General features: G+C 41.1%; 1 protein-coding gene across 1 annotated transcript in view; it reads left to right on the top strand.

Moving 5' to 3' along the window:
* ZC3H15 (zinc finger CCCH-type containing 15) overlaps nt 1-14,135 on the top strand; it is a 60,807-nt gene extending 46,672 nt beyond the window's left edge. The window contains exons 6-10 of the mRNA XM_089691431.1: nt 1,217-1,399; nt 3,588-3,734; nt 3,833-3,934; nt 9,984-10,110; nt 13,383-14,135. Coding sequence (XP_089547557.1) covers nt 1,217-1,399; nt 3,588-3,734; nt 3,833-3,934; nt 9,984-10,110; nt 13,383-13,579 — 756 coding nt within the window. The 3' untranslated portion in view covers nt 13,580-14,135. The remainder of the gene's footprint in view (nt 1-1,216; nt 1,400-3,587; nt 3,735-3,832; nt 3,935-9,983; nt 10,111-13,382) is intronic.
* Nucleotides 14,136-17,865: the final 3,730 nt, after the last annotated feature.

A 17,865-nucleotide genomic window follows, 5' to 3' on the forward strand; every position in this document is an offset into this window, starting at 1 on the left:
GTGAGCGTCAACTATTTTCAGTTTCAGTTTTCTAGACAACTGCTTAGAAGAACCCATGGTGCTGATTGTTGGGGCAAGGTCAGATGAGTCTGGGCATTTAAAACCTTTGAGATTGACATCACCTGGTCTTCCCAGACGATGATTGAGAACAATCCATGACACTGGCAGGTCTCAGCTTTGCAAAGGGGGCAGTGCATGCTATAAATTCTGCAGGGTGCCCAAACTTTTGCAGACGCCATTTTTTTGTTTTCTGATATTTCGAAAGTGTAAATGATGGAAATAAAATCTGACTTTTGTTGACATATTATAAGAATGTCTAATCTGTAATTTGATGCCTTTTGGAGATTTTTCCATCTTTCCTTGGCTTCTTTATGCACATTAATACAAATTTTTAGCTGGGGTGCCCAAACTTTCGATCCCCACTGTATGTATTTGTGTATAGTTTTCTTATATGTACTCTGGAAATCTTGCTTTTGTGCTTTTATGTATTTGCCATTTTGATGAGCTTGAATCTGGGGGGGGGGGGAGGGGAGCATATAAAATGTGTAGGAAGGAGACCTTTTATATTTGCAAAAATTCTAGAAACTAAATACTTAACCACTTTTTAATACAACACTATAGCCAAAAGACGGCTACAGCGCTGTTGGATGTTCTCCCAGAGCCCTGTCCCCTGTGCGTCCCTGGGGTGTGCATCAGGTGTGCCCTGTGACTGCTGTGTCCTTTTGGCTGATCACAGATTGGGGAAAAGGGCTAATCACAGTGGCCCTTTACCATGTGATCAGCTGTGTCAAATTACAGCTGACCAGATGTAGACAGACTTGGCGGTCATTAGTATTCCTTTCATCACACGCTGTGGCTGAAGAAAGGAGAACCGATAACTGTCAAGGTGGTCGATACATAGTTTACACTGATAATCTGGGTACTGATTTGCAGAATTTTTTTAACAAAAACGAAAACTTTTTCTTCCCCCAAAGTTTTCAGTCTTTTTTTTTTTTTTTTTGTTAGTTTAGCCAAAAATAAAAGTCCAGTGATGATTAAATACCACCAAAAGAAAGCACTCTCTCGAAAAAGTGATACAAATTTCATATGGGTACAGTGTTGCATGACTGCACAATTTCCATTCCAATTGTGACAGCGCTGAAAGCTGAAACTTTTGGCCTGGATAGGAAGAGGGTGAAATTGCAGTAGTTAATCTTAAGCACATTTTTTTTTTCAGGTGTGCAAGTTTTTCCTTGAAGCTATAGAAAACAACAAATATGGCTGGTTTTGGGTATGCCCTGGTGGAGGGGATACCTGTATGTATCGCCATGCTTTACCTCCTGGATTTGTGCTAAAGAAAGACAAAAAGAAAGAAGAAAAAGAAGATGAAATTTCACTAGAAGACTTGATCGAGAAAGAGGTAAATTGAAATATGTGGGTTTTTTTTTTATTTTGGGGTGTGTGTTTGGGGGGGGTTTAAACGCCCGGCCTATGGCCGAATGGTGACCGGCAGAAACCCTCACCGCTCCGGGTGGACGCCACATGGCGTCCTTTTGGGCATGCGCAGTTTGCATGCCCGCAGAGCCACACAGCGGCGCGATCTGTCACCAGCCGTGTACCTCGGACGCGACCGATGACAGATCTGAGTACCGGCACTATTGCCGGTACCATGTGACCTGCTGTGACCAATAACAGCAGGTCACATGACAGTTGTATACAATGGATGGATTCCTATCATGCCATCCATTGTATACAAGTGTGGCTAGCTGTGAATGGTCACAGCGATCACATTCACAAGCTGCGCCAATCACAGCCCAGCTGAGTCATGTGACTAGCTGTGGCCAAATCACAGTTAAGGAAAAAAAAAAATCCTGAATGAATCGATTTCACTCTGGTAAATGCTTGCTTATAGCAAAGTAATTCTTTGCTATAAGCAAATTTGTGTGTAAAAAAAAAAAAAAAAAAAAAATCACTTCCACAAAGTAGTACAATGTTGCTATGGTAACATTGTACTAATTTTGTCAGTGAAATATGAAAAACAAATCTTAAGAGAACAAAATGTAATAAAAAAAAAAAAAAAAAAAAAAATTCTGTACTGCACTGGTGACAGTATGTAAAAAAAAAATAGTGAAAATCATTTTTTTTTATTCATTTCCGAAAAATGACAAAAAAATTACAACTTCAAAAAAACTTGCCATGCCTGTTATGAAATACGTCGGACTGTCTACTTTGCAAAAAGTGGTAATTTGGGGGATATCTGTACTGTCCTGAAATTCTTGGACCTCAAGAAATTAGATTGGCTGTCAGTACTTCAGGATTGATTAATATTCAGATATATACCATAGTTTGTGAACGCTATAACTTTCCTACAAACTTAATAATAAATACTAATTTGGGTTATCTTCACCAAAGACATGTAGCAGAATACATTTTGGCCTAAATTTATTAAGAAAAATTATTTATTTGCAAACTTTTATAACAGAAACAAAGAAAAGGTGGGGTTTTTTTCTTCAAAATTTTTGGTCTTTTTTTGTTAATTTAGCAAAAAATAAAAACCCCAGCAGTGATTAAATACCACCAAAAAAAAGCTCTAGTGTGAAGAAAATGATACAATTTTAGTTTGGGTACAATGTTGCATGACCGCGCAATTGTCATTCAAAGTGTGAGAGCGTTGAAACCTGAAAATTGACCTGGGCAGGAAGGGGGTAAAAGTGCCCGGTATGGAAGTGGTTAATTTTCTTTTCCTTACTATACAAAGCAAAAATTAATTTCAACACAGGCTGGACTTGATTTTTAAGAAAAAAAAATCCTTTTTAGCGTAAAAACGAACAACGCCTACATGGGAGAAAGAAGGGCAAAAAAAATAAGAAAAGCTTGCAAAGCCATTTTGACCATTTAAACTGTGGATTGTTTGTTTTTGTGTGTCTGTCTGTCTCATGTAATAATGCTTTCAAAGTGAAGGCATCGTATGGTGCTTACAAGTATATTTGTAATTTTTGTATGCATTTTCTAAGGGGAACCCTTACATCCCAGGTGCACACTATAGATGGTCTCTGGCTCTACCTATTGCAAGACAAAGCCCATGTTCCCCCTGTGATACTGTCCACTGCGATGTCTTCTATGTGGCTTTAGGGACTTTCAGGCACATAGGAACATATTTCAGAATTGACAATCCTGTATTGTCATTTTGGCCTCTTGAGATCATCTGACAGCTTTTTTGGCTATGTCTAAAATTTTGAAATGATACGTGTATAGAAATGCAAGCAGTATAAAAATATCCCGAAACATGCAGTTGATAAAGCACATGGAAGAATTTGTAAGGCTTAATAAAAAAAATTGCAGGTCAGATAAATATCATAAATTTGGATGCTGCATTACATGGAATTGAAATAATGGCCTGTATGCCACTTTTTATAGCTTAGCAAGGGGGCAACACCTGTTAATATTTCAAGAGAAAAAAAAAAAAAGTATATAAAAGTAGAAGTATGTTATAAAAACCGCAAAATCCTATTCATATGGAATTTTCACAGGGCAAGCAGTAATTTTTTTTAATTATTTTATTAGCATTGCAACACACGGACTTATACTACTTTTCTGTCTGTTTATAGCGAGCAGCTCTTGGACCAAATGTTACCAGGATCACCTTAGAATCTTTTCTTGCGTGGAAAAAACGAAAAAGGGAAGAACGAATAGTTAGAGCTGAAGAAGAGATGGAAAAAAGAAAAGCAGACTTTAAAGCTGGAAAATCCTTAGGGGTATGCGGTCAACTCAAATAATTTAAAATGTTAACTTTGTGTTTTGTAAAAGGTATTTTTATTACTACTTTCTTTCTTTTTTTTTTTTCTTCTCTCAGATCAGTGGTCGTGAAGTATTTGAATTCCGACCTGAGCTTGTAGACGATGATGATGAAGAAGCCGATGACACTCAGTATACAATAGAACAGGATGAGGATGAGGTATTTTTTTTTTCCTCTTGTTTTGATAATATCCAATGAGGTTTTCTGTACTGTTGTATTGCTGGATCTACAAGCTGTGTAATAAATTAACATTTACAGACACATAAGAAAAAGGGGTGCTATTACCATATATTCCTCATCCTTCTATGTTTGTACTCTACACGGGCATACCCGCAACCGTGGATATGGTGGAAACCAGTCGAAAGGCAGCCATGGCTAAACTCCAAGTGAACATTCACACTCAATCTGATGGTGATGATGTTCCCCTTGCACTAGGGAAGGAACTTATTTTTAACGCCAGTTTCTGCATCTTGGGCACACAACAAGTGGTCTTCCTGACAAAAGCTGAATTTTCTGCCTCCATTACAATTCTTTGGAAAACGAATAGACGTAATACATCTACCTTGGTCCAGGGCTACTCTAGCTCCCCAGTCTTTACCTAGTCCGATAACGATATGCCTGCCCCAGAGGAGACAGGTCCCAAAAGAAATAATGATATAGAAACTGTATTGGAGGAGGCTGTGAAAGATTTTTCTCCCCCCACACTCTTATACATGTAGTATGAGCTTCATACAACATACTTGCTAATGTGGATAAACTCACTTCTGCTGTGCTAAAAACCCTCAACATTATAGACATGGATTCTCCACAATCTCACCAGGCCCTTTTTGTGGTCCTGCAAAACTATGCATTTTCGGAAATCTGTGCAGTTTGTTCTGACCAAGGCACTTCCGGCAGGGTGCTATACGGGTCCAAGGCAGTGGCCCCTATTTAATAAAGGGGACAAAGTCCTTGATCTTTAGGACAAGACTCACCGTGATGGGTGAAGGTTGGTCCTTGACTAAAAGCTCTGGGGCCTGCGGTGGAATGTGTCTGTTAATATTTGACTGGGAGGACATCCAGGGAGAGTGCTTCCATTTTTGCTTGTAACTGCCTGTAATACCTAATTTTGGTCTTGTCATGTATGCACAAGCAGGCGCGGCGGGGGACACATGCGAGGTAGCAACAGGAAGAGGAAGCTGGCCATATTGTTTACATGGGACGCTGCTTGTTACATTTGAGCTGCTGCTGCCACCGCTACTGCTAATGCTGTGGAACCCTGGAGGGATGGCCAGAAAACAGGACTGGTTATTCTAAAGGGCACATGAGTACTCCTCTGGCAGGGTTGGACTGTATTGGTGTGTTTTTTGCTTCTTTTAAGCAGGTCTGTGGTGTATGCTGTGTTTTTTGATTAAATTCTTACACAGTTCTTGTAACTCTATTGGAGGTAATTTCATCATGAAAGAGGTGTGGTTGAGGTACAGCAGGAAAGGGTGCAAATGCACCACCACCACCAGGTCCTGTGGAACCTAGTCAAAGATCCACTGTGTTATCCTCTCCTGAAAGACCAGGGGCAACAGGTCAATCTGAGCCACTGCATTTGTCCGGTATTGTGGCTGCTGCCGGTGCGTCCGCTTTGGTGTATGTAACTAAGAAGAATCTTGCATCAAACTTAGCAGGGTTAGAAGACCAAGACCATATTTGTTGGACTGGTTGCATCAGTGGCTCAGGGGGGTAAGAAACGGAAAAGATCCATCCATGGACCCATCAGTCCTTGATCAAGAGTAGTTAGAACCTGAGGATGAAGCTGCGGTAGAGGATCTTGAAGAGAGTCAGGCAATTTATTTTCTTGTCAAAGGATCACAGCCTGATGAGAAGCAGGGAGTTTCTGCTTCTCAATCACAGAGGTGATATGGTTTAGTCAGGTCTCAAGTTACCCCCAGTGGAGGCATCTGAGGTCTCTTATTCCTCTTTGGGCTCATTAAAGTTGCCTCAAAGTATTCTGGCATTTCTGGTGCATCCTCTGTTGGAGCAAGGTATGTATGCTGACTGGGAGTGCCCAGACCGTTTTTGTTCCACCTAAAAGATTCTCCCTTCTGTATCCTATGGAGGAGAAGTTTGTTAGAAAGTGGGGCATGCTGGGGGTAGACGCAACTGTGTCTTCCCTGAATAAGCATTTAACTTGTCCTATGGATAATGCCCAAGTGTTCAAAGATCTGGCAGATAAGAAATTAGAATCACTCCTCAAGACCTCCTTTTTTTTTTTTCTCTCTTTTTTTTTTTTTTTTTTTTTTTTTACCCCCTGACAGGCTGTGGCACAACCAGTGGTTGCTTCTATCAGTATCTGTCAGAGTCTGAATGACCGAGTTAAATGGGTGGTTAAAAGACAATCTGTCTTGAAGGAGGATATGGCTGTGGATTGGGCAGATTTACCACAGGCCTTGTGTTTTGCAGTTGATGCCCTTAAGGTTTCAGTTCAGCAGATCACTCACATGGCCCTTCTGTCGGACACATGTACGGGATCTTGTGGTTAAAGAGTTGGGCGGTGGAATTATCATGCAAAAGATTGTTAGCAGGTTTTCCCTTTCATGGATAACGTTTGGAGAAGACCTGGGCAAGTATAGCCAGAAGATCTCAGAGGGGGAAAAGTACACTTTAAAAGAGAGTCTAAACGCCTGACCTTTTACGGGGCCAGGCACTTCTGTGGTTTGTGCTTCTTCCAGTAGGCAAACATTTCATTGTGCACAGGGCTCTGCCTCTAAGGGAACTTGCCAGGGCCAGAAGAAACTCTGACTGCAGAAGCCTGCCAGGTCAGATTTCAAGTCGGCTTCATTATGAAGGGGCGCCCCCACTCGTGTGGGTGGAAGGAAGACTTTTGGCTTTTGTGGAAATCTGGGAAGAGCTGATCCAGGACAGGTGGGTCACTGCTACAGTTGCTCAGGGGTACAAACTAGAATTGCAGGGAATTCCTCCTCCCCAGTTCTTAAAGTCCAATGTATCCACGAACCCATTGAGAAGGAAATCTTTGTTTCAGGCACTTGATCGGCTGTTGTCCCAGGGCGCGATTTTGGAGGTTCCAGCGAACGAAAGGCTCCTTGGATTTTATTCAAACCTTCTAGATTTAAAGGGGCTGAATCGGTTCCTAAAGATTCAGTCGTTTCAGATGAAGTCAGTCTGGTCAGTAGTCGCAAGAGGGAGACTTTCTAGCGTCCATAGACATCTAGGACGCATACCTGCATGTTTCCAGCTCATCAAAGGTTTCTGCGGTTTGCGATAGAAACTCCACATTTTCAGTTCATGGCACTACCTTTTGGACTAGCCATGGCTCTTCGAGTGTTTACAAAGGTTCTGGCTCCAATTCTGAGGCTGCTCAGAATTCGGGGAATATCGATATTGGGCTATCTGGGCAATTTACTTCTCGGGTCAGTCTGGTCGAAGCCTGAGAAAAAAATGTGGTTCTTGAAATTCATACTCTGGAACGCTTGGGCTTGGTGCTCAACTTTGAGAAATCTGCCCTGGAGCCAGTACAGAGTCTGGAGTATTTGGGACTGGTCTTAGACACTGTTCAGGCAAAGGTGTTTCTGCCTCCAGGAAAGGGCCACACCCTGAGAGATCAGGTGTAGAGTTTGAGGAGCAGGACGTATCCTTCCATTTTTCTCTGCATGAGGTTAATGGGAAATATGGTGTCCTCATTCGAAGCAGTGCCTTATGCGCAGTTCCACTCAAGGCCTTTGCAGAGGAATACTCTGTTGGCATGGAACAAAGATTCCAGCACTGGATTACAACATGTCTTTGTCCCCGCGAGTGCTGCAAAGCTTGAATTGGTGGGAAGCTCAGAATTTGGAAAAGGGAAGATCTTTCCCACCAGTGATTTGGAAGCTGGTAACAACCAATGCCAACCTCTCGGGTTGGGGGGCCGTCCTAGAAGGGACCACAGTCCAGGGGACGTGGTCGCCGCAGTAAAAGATCCTTCCTATTGATACCCTGGCGCTTCGGGCAGTGTTGCTTGCCTTGAGATGTTGGATGACCAGGCTTCATGGTTGGCTAGTCTGGGTCCAGTCCAATAATGCTATGGCAGTGGCATACATCAACCACCAAGGTGGTACCAAGAACCAGAGTGCTCAGGAGGAGCTAGATCACATACTGGTTTGGGCAGAAGGGGCATGTTCCAGTTCTATCAGCAGTGTTTATTCCAGGGATAGAAAATTGGCAGGTGGACTACCTCAGTCATCGGCGATTTTTGTTTCCAGGGGAACGGGCTCTGCATCCCGAGGTGCTCTCAGCAATCTGCGAGCATTGAGGGTACCTGGAAGTAGACCTATTGGCGTCCAGGTTCAACAGCAAAGTGGACAGGTTTGTGTCCAGGATGCGGGACCCTCTTGTTATTGGGTAGTTGCCTTTTGTGATACCATGGGATCATTTTCCCCTAATATATGCTTTCCCCTCCGATAGCCGCTACTTCCGCCTGATTCAAAACGAGGTCATTGTGATATTAGTGGCACCAGCCTGGCCCAGAAGGTGTTGGTACGTAGACATTGTTAGGCTAGCAGTGGGCGCTCCAGGGCCTCTGCTAGATCGGTCAGACCTGCTGTCTCAGGGACCTATATTGAACCCAACTTTACGATTGTTGAATTTGATGGCATGGCTGTTGAGACCCAAATCTTGAAAGAGAGGGGAGTGTCAGACTCTGTTATTCACACAATGTTGAACGCTAGGATGCTGGTTTCTAGGAGCATTTATTATAGAACTTGGAAGGCAAATATTTCTTGGTGTGAAGGTTGAAATTGGCACCCCCGGAAATATGAATGGGAGAATTTTGTATTTTCTCCAATCAGAAAAGAAGTTGGCTGTTGGTACTATTAAGGGTGAGGTTTCAGCCTTGGCTGTTTTCTTCCAAAGACCGATTGCTTCTCACTATTTTGGTTCCTACTTTTTTTACAGGGAGTGATGTGTACTGTTCCTCCTGTCAGACAGCCTCTGTGTCCTTTAGGACTTGAACTTGGTCTTGGCAGATTTATAGAACCCAGCATTTGAATCTATCAGGGAGATTCCGTTCTGCTAACTCCAAAGGTTCTGTTTTTGATGGCAATCACCTCTGCAACAAGGGCATTGGAGCTGGCAGCTTTTTCTTGTAGGGAACCATTTTTGGTTTTACATCAGGATAAGGTAGTGTTATGGCCTCATCCGTTCATTTTGCCATAGGTGGTTTCTAGTTTTCATCTCAATCAGAACATTGTTCTGCCTTCATTCTTTCTGAGAGCTCAGTCGGCAGAAGAAAGATCTTTGCATGCCCTGGATGTCATTCAAGCCTATGGTTTTAAGAGCAAGGTTCCACCCTTTCGGTGAAAGCACACTCTACCAGGAGTGTGGGGGCATCTTGGGCTATCCGCCACCAAGCGTCAGTTGATCAGGTTTGCAAGGCTGCTACATGGTCTTTGGTTCATACATTCACAAGGTTTTAGCAGGTGGATGTCAAAGCCATGAAGGATTCTGATTTTGGCCGCAGTGTTTTACGAACCACTGAATCCCTTTTGGGATGTTGATGGTGGTTCTTGTGATGTCACCTACCCCTCAAGGTTATTGCTTTGGGACATCCCACATAGCCATTTTTATGTCCTGCTCTGTGTCCCGTGATGTATTTCCAAGAAATGGATTTTACAGGTAAGTATGTAGAAAAAATCATGTTTTTCCTTTTTACTCTTCAAAGTGAATCTGCTTTTGCCCACACAGTACATGGGTAACTGGTCCTTTGAATTTACCCCTCCTAAGCAGAATAAATATACCTTCCTTTTGTTCCCCCGCTGCCCTGTTCTGCCACCTGGAGCAAAGGTATTTCCTTTTGTAAGTAACAAGTCGCTGGAGTTGGAACTCAAGAGAGTGCCGATTGGTTCATTACTGTTATATGGAGTAAGACGCATGCAACTTCATGCCCATATGTACCAGTTTTTCTTTTGGCTCCTGCTGTTGGAGTGGAACACTCTTAGTAGCACTCACTTATTGCCACACTTATTTTGTAGAGATTATTTTATCACATTAAATAGGATCTTGCCAGAGTGCCTGAACTCCATTACAGAAACATTTCAGTAATTGCTCTGATTTGAAGGTACCTTTTATTCAAAAATGTGTTATCTGTTTAAGTTCAGCAATGCAAATAGTCAAAGTACTTAAACACACTTGTGAAAAAGATCTTTCTGAAAAATCTTAGTTTGTTTCTTTGTGTCTTTTAAAGACTGACACTTCAGATGTTAAGGATATTGATCTCAGTCGATTTGTCCTGAAAGATGTTGATGAAACTGGAATAACAGTAGCCAGCAATGAACGTTTCAGCACATATATCACATCGACAGATAAAGAGGGTAAGTTAATGTTAATCAATCTGCAAATTAATGAGAAAACTGCTGAAAAAGAAAAAAACAGTTTGCGTAGTGTTTCTTCTCCAACCATGGTAAATTTAGCATTTACGTTTTTATGTGCAACCACCAAGATTAGTTTTAGATATCCACATTCTCTAGCTGTGGCTTTGATCTGAGAGTTTGCAGACTTGTAGGATGTTACATTTTATGCACACACACCCTTCCTGGAAGTTGGTGTGCTTGTGTATGTGTGTGTGTATACATGCTTTTGCCACATTTTGTTATGTTACAGTCTTATTCCAAAATGGATTACATTTTTTTTTCCTCAACATTCTACAAACCATACCCCATAATGACAACATGAATGAAGTTAGTTTTGAAATATTTGCAATTTATTAAAAATGGAAAACGAAAATAAAAAACACATGTACATAAGTATTTACAGCCTTTGCCATGACACTCAAAATTGAGCTCTGGTGCAACCTGTTCCCACTGATCATCCTTGAGATGTTTCCACAATTTGATTGGAGTCCACCTGTGAGAAATTCAGTTGATTGGACATGATTAGGAAAAGCATAAACCTGTCAATATAAGGTCCCACAGTTAATAGTGCATGTCAGAGCACAAACCAAGCCATGAAGTCCAACTCTGTGAATGCCCTGGAGTGGCCCAGCCAGAGCACAGACTTGAAACTGATTTCAACAGCTCTGGAGAGATCTGAAAATGGCTGTGCACCGACGCTCCCCATCCAACCTGATGGAGCTTGAGAGGTACTGCAGAGAATGGGAGGAATTGCCCAAAAATATGTGTGCCAAGCTTGTAGCATCATACTCAAAACGACTTGAGGCTGTAATTGGTGCTAAAGGTGCTTCAACAAAGTATTGCGCAAATGCTGTGAATGCTTATGTACATGTGTTTCTTTTTTCTTTTCGTATTCTAGTTTTAATAAATTGCCAAGATTTCAAAACCAACTTCTTTCACATTGTCATTATGGAGTATTGTTTGTAGAATGTTAAGGAAAAAAATGAATTTAATCCATTTTGGAATACAGCTGTAACAAAATATGGCAAAAGTTAAGCGCTGTGAATACTTTCTGGATGCACTGTATAGTGTGTGTGTCAACCCATGCAATCCATACATACAGAGAAACCAAAACAAATAAGTTCATAGATAAAGTTTTATGTGTTATAAAAATTGAATGACACATTGAAAATTTATTGAACACTTGAAGAATAAGAGGTGCAAAAAGGCATGGAAAGCCAAGACACCAGATGAAATCTGTCAGTAATTCGCAATCTTGCCCCTTGTCAGTGCAAATTAATATCAGCTGGTTCAGTTTCAACTGATGGCCTATAAGGCTAGGTTCACGTATGGGCGGGTGGTGCGGCTGCGGATCTGCACGAAAATCTGTGCAGCCGCACCACCCGCACAGAGGAATGCGGTCCCGCGGGTGTCATTACTTCTAATGGCACGTTGCCTGCACTGGAAAACGCAATTGTACTGGGAATCGAGGTTCCTGTGCGGGCTGTGTTTTCAGAAGAAGTGCAGGGACTTCTTCCCTGTGTGGCACGGGGCACAGGAGTCAATTCAAATGAATGGGCTCTCGTGCCTGCACGGCCGCATATGTGGACCAGGGGTAATAAGGTGTCTCATTACCAAGGTGTCACACAAGAAACATCTCATGATGGGTAAAAGCAAAGATCTCTCTCAAGACCTTTGCATTCTTATTGTTGCAAAATATACTGATGGCATTGGTTACATAAGGATTTCTAAACTTCTGAATGTTCCAGTAAACACTGTTAGGACCACAATCCGGAAGTGGAACATAAGTGGACATAATTTCGCCATAAACCCGCCACAACCAGGTGCTGCTTGCCGCATACAGCTACGGGCACAAACAACAACTTACATACACACATGAAGCATCACTGCGATCATCAGAAGCAGGATAAATTATTTTGGGATGTTCTTTGGTGGTAGATGGTAGTAGCAAGATATATACAGCTAAATAAATAAAAGGGGAAAAAAGGGTTTTTTTTTGGGGGGGGGGGGTTTGGTTTTTTTTTTTTGTTCTTTGTTTTTTGTTTTTTTTTTACCATTTTGGGCTAGTTTTCATTTGGTAATAAAAAAAAAATATCCATTACCATTTACCACCAAATGAAAGTCCAATTTTGTCCTGACAAAAACAATGTATAATCCACCTGGTTGCATAAAGTAGTTGTGATGTTATGTATGGTTTTGCTAACACCTATCAGAGTTGGAAAATTGTGCTTAGGTGTTAAGATTTGGTTTACTCTTATGTATGAAGTGGTTAAGAAGCGCAATATGACGATACTTGCATAAAAATGAGTTGCATGGTTGAGTTGGCAGAAAGAAGCCTTTACTGCACCAATGCCACCAAAAAGCCCAGTGAGGTGTGTTTAGGTCATGTCAGGCATATTGTAACCAGGCTTTTTTGTGTTGACACGGGAATCCCTCTTGTGCCAATTGTGTTCTTCATAACAGCCACTAGCAGTAATTGCATGTAAAATCTGGCAGACTGGGTTCATTCAACCTGCCAATACATGGTTAACTTAATGTCTCGTTTTTATGTTACACCCTACATATGGGTGTAACCAGGGGCGGACTGACCATTTGGAACCGAGGGCCCGGGGTCAGTAGGGGGCCCCATCAGATGCCCCTGGTACACTTCTTTTTTTTTTTTTTTTCTCATAGGCTTTTTTGGGTTTGGCCATGATCCCCTATTGCCCGGGGGCCCAATGAGTTATCAGTCCGCCCCTGGGTGTAACATGACACATGGTCACATTTGCCCCCACTTACCTAAATTATAGGATTTGTTTTCCTCACATTCTTCTATTTTTTTTTTCTTCCTTTTTTTTTTTTTTTTTTTTTCCTTTTCCTTTTCTTTGAATTTGGTGTGGCTCCCCCCACACAGATCCATTTATGGGATCTGTGAATGGAAAGTTATTGTGGCAGAGATTCATGGATCTCATTGTATTAATCCCAGTTCCACTGCTCTGCATGCTCCAATGCAAACTTTTTGTGTTGTTATTTTAATGTAGGTTCATTTATTAATATTTTGCAAAAGGTAGACTACATCTTAAGTTTTTCTTGCTCTCTTCTACCCTTTGTCCCAAATTACCAATTAATCAGTACAGATTTCACAAATTTACAAATATTCTTTTAGGAGTATTTTTTGCAAGACATTGTATTACATTTAATCACTGCTGTTCCAGTAAGTCTGCTTACGGTTTACTCTGAAAACGTCTTTTCAGATATAAAGCTAAGTGAAGCATCAGGAGGAGAAATAAGAAATGGTGAACATAGTGACTTTGAAGAAGAAGAAGAAGAAGAAAGTGATGACGAGGATGAAGAAGATAATTTGATTAATGACGTGCCTGTTGATGAAAACCTTTTTACTGGAGAAGATTTGGATGAACTTGAGGAACAGCTAAACACACTTGAGGAATGAATCTCACCATTCACATTTTCCATCACTAGTGAGATATATTCAGACTGTCAAGCTCTTCAAAATTTTTATTATTTTAAACTACAACGTTGAATTGTTCCCTTACTGCTTCTGAAGTGCACATCAAGAAGAAAAATAAAACCAATAAAAATCTTATGGTGTTGTCATGAGATTTGCAGACTGATCAAACTGTAGGAATGACAAAGCTCTCTTTGGGTATAGTGGTATGTGATGTCTTTTACTATAACGCAAATTTCTGTGTTGATTTGTAATGATTTAGTAAATGCATCCAGCAAGGACATATTGCTTATTGAGATTTTGAATGGCTGGACATGCTCTTGATTTTTACTGTTTGCAGTACAAACGTGCACACAGGCTTGTTGTAGTCCTACATTTTGAGCCTTAGCTGGTGATAATGCATCAGTACTGATCACCTGGCAATACAATGTTTCAAAAACTGTCTTCAACGTTCTGTTATTGTCAAGGTGGACAGAGAACCCTGCTGCCTTTGCATTCTGTGGCTAAGGGATAAAAAATAAAAGCACACTTATTCATTCAACGTACAGGTCTGGCAGACTGGTACTCTTTCCAACACCCTCACCAACCACAACAAGGAGATTCCAAAAGGCATTTGACTTAAACCCAGTATTAGTTTGTGCTCTATGGGAGCTCTGCATTGCTGATGACAGTCAGAAGAGACTGTTTACTGGAAATTAAACTTCTGATATCTGTGGCCTAGGGTGTGGCTGACATGCTGTTAGGGTTACATGATCAGTTCTGTGAAATCTTTATCGTTTAATCTAAACTGTTAAATTCATGGTTGTCCTAATACGCCTGATCTCCCACTCTCAACCGTTTAAAGACCGTGTGAACTGATCAAACTTTCCATTGTAATTTATAGTCTATTTTCTCAGGTGACACCCTTACCTTGAGAGAGGCAATTTAATCAGGTCTGCCTAGTAAAAGAGGGAATCTACCATTTTATCATGCCTTCCTGTTTGATGGGACATGCAGTGGAGAATGTTGCTCCTGTCTCAACACACAGCCATAAACATTAAAGTCTACCTCAACCCCCCCCCCCCCTTGGACACTGTGCCAGGGTTCTACCCCATAGCATCACTTTCACTTTTGAAATGGTCTCTGCTGTGTGGGGATCTGCACAACCACGTCATTTATTCAGGCATGGTACATAGTCTGGATGAAAAAAAGACACAAGTCCATCTAGTTCAACCAATAAAAAGGGAAAAAATGTATACAATCCTATATACACAATCCTATACCCACAGCTGATCCAGAGGAAGGCAGAAAAAAAAAAAAACTTGACCTATAAATGTAGTGCTTTCATGTACAGACATATTCTGGATACGAACATACAAGTCCTTGCCTCTGCCACTACAGCAGACAGACCTGTAGTTTTCAATAGAACATGAGTGTACCATACTTTTTAGTCCATTGACCCTTCCTGAACTAATGCAGGATCAAATGACATTGGGGCATTCTGCTTTGTTGACATTTTTAGTACTGCTTTCAATAAACCTATTTAGACATTTGCTCCAGGAAAATATCGTAGGGAAGTTGCCTGAGGCTGACATGCAAAGGGTAGAGGTGGACCTGCTCAAAGGTTCCAGCAACCAATGCAGGCAAAGACCTGTGCAGTGCTAAAATAGAGCTTTTGTATTAATGAAGAGTACAATACGGCAGTTAATCAAAACTGGAGAAGCCAGAATCTGGAGCAGCTGTGCATGGCAACCATTCAGCTTCTATCTTTCCTGTTCAAAGCTTAACTGAGCAGACTGATATTAAACTGACTGCCATGCACAGCTGCTCCAGATTCTGTCTGCTCCAGTTTTAATTCCCTATACTACCTTTTCAATAATTGATTTTGAGCTTTGCATACTCTGTTACAGAACTAGAAATTCAGAAGCCAGTCCCTTTTTATGTAATATGATATAAGGGCAACAATGTGATTATAGAAGCATACTGGTATTTACCTGAATAGTGGAGAAATGCTTGGTGCAAGTATTTTGAAGAATTGCTTTCATGCTTTTTATCAATAGTGTGTGTGTGTGTGTGTGTGTGTTGGTTGTGGCAGTGCAAATGAAAATTGGAAACCTGTATTGCTTCTAGATTAAGAATACTACTGTGTCTGCTAAAGTATTTTTCTTCCTCACTAGAGTTACGCAGGCCATAGATGAGTTAGGTGTTGTTTTTTTTTCTTTTCCTTTCAGCCAATAGATTTACCACTTTCCCTCCAGAGGATTTACCCCCCTTCCTGACCAGGCCATTTTTTGCGATATGGTGCAGCATTATTTTAACTGACAATTTTGCAGTCATGCAATGCTGTACCCAAATGAAATTATGTCCTTTTTTCCCACAGAGCGCTTTCTTTTGGTGGTGTTTGATCACCTATGCATTATTTTTTTTTTTTTTTTTTTGTGCTGTAAACAAAAAAACACTGACAATTTTTTAAAAAAAACCCAAACAATATTTTTGACTTTGTGCTAGAAAACATATCCATTACAAAAAATCTAATTTCGTCATAAATTTAGGCCAAAATGTATTCGGCTACATGTCTTTTCTAAAAAAAAAAATCCCAATATGTGTAAATTCATTGATTTACATAAAAGCTCTAGCGTCTACAAATGGCAGTATATCTACTGGAATTTTTTTTTTTTTGGTGGTGATAAGTGACTTATTGCGGGACTGTGGTGGGGATTCTGACACTGGGTGGGAACTGACTGCCACCCACATCCCCAGTGACACTAATACAGTGATCAGTGCTAATAAAAAGCACTGACATTATACTAATGGCACTGGGCAGGAAGGGGTTAACATCTGAGGCAATCAAAGGGTTAAGTGTGTGCTGTTTTACAATATGTGCTGTGTGTGTTTTACTTGGGAAACGTGCGGCTGTGTATTTATCTGCTATGCAGAGAAATACACAGCAGCATGTTGTTGCTGGCAGAAGAGAGACCTGTGGTGTTTACACACAGGTCTCTCCCCTGTCAGTGTTACTCGGCGACTGTCGGGTGCTAAAGCCCAACCTCCCCCTTTTTTTTTTTTTTTTTTTTTTTTTTTTTTTTCCCATCAAACCAGCCAACCATAGATCCAATATTTGGCCCAGAAAGATTTGGTTTATAAATGCAGAAAAAACTGAAAGGACGTGAGTGCCACAAATATGACATCTGTCTCAGATGTGAGTATAGATGTATTTTGGTGTGGGTGTTTTTTTTTTTTTTTTTTCTTTTCTTCAAATGCCCATACTTTCCTTTTAATCTGCTACCTAATTTGTGAATTTGGCCTTAGTGTTTTTCAGTTGCAGTTATCACATTACCATAGAGTGCCCTCAAACATTTAACGAGAGTTAATGATATCATGTCTTGTGATAACAGCTAACCAGTTGCTGTCAGGAGAACAGTTTACTAAGCAAGTTGGAAAATAATCCTTATTTCTCTGGTTCCTCTGCTGGTAAACTAACTTAAGCTGGGCATAGATGGATTGAATCTCTGTCAGTTCAGCAGAGACTGGCCGAGATTTGATCCATCGATTGACTTGGATACAATCAGCATATTGGATTTTTGGCATGTGATTATTGCCAGCGACTATAGCCGCTATCAGTAATCGTGTTCTCCCAACAGGGACAGCTCCCTGCGCCCCCCAGCCAGGAGAAAATAGCTCCACAGGGGGGATTTCCCCATCAATACTGACACTGTTGATGGGGGGGGGGGGGGAGAGGAATGGAGTGATTTTCTTTCCTTCAGGAAGAAAATCCCAAAATCTATGGCCTGCCGTACTCTCCTTCCTCAGCTCTCCTACATCTGCAGGAGTTACCTGTAAACCACACTAATTATGCTACCAAAACGAGCATGTGCTGTAAATTCCTGTCAGCATTTCTCGTGTTTCCTTTCCTGCTGAAAGCTGCCATTTTGCTGAAGTCCAGAGCCCCTGAGCAGCAGTAAAGCTTTAGGCTGTCCGCAGATCGGCCTCTAGTGGCTTTGATTTTTGGCACACTGCCAAGAATGGAGAACTGTAGATGTGTAGAGCACTGCATTACTGGATTTTAAATGGTATGGTCACTTCTTTTAATGTTTTACATAAATTACTTCATGCTGGCCCCTTTTGAAGTTAACTATCAGGACTTAATTTTCAGACTAAAGTTTCATTTTAAGAGAATTCTCCTCCCAGCTATTTAGAGGTTGGATTACAGATGAACATGTGATTTGTGTACCCATTTTATAAAAGCATAATGCTGTCCATTCTCCTGGCTGAGTGTGTCTATATTAGAGTTG

The sequence above is a fragment of the Staurois parvus genome, unplaced genomic scaffold (genome assembly GCF_062004578.1).
Source record: "Staurois parvus isolate SC_StPar_1 unplaced genomic scaffold, SC_StPar_1.0 ptg000022l, whole genome shotgun sequence".
Lineage (NCBI taxonomy): Eukaryota > Metazoa > Chordata > Amphibia > Anura > Ranidae > Staurois > Staurois parvus.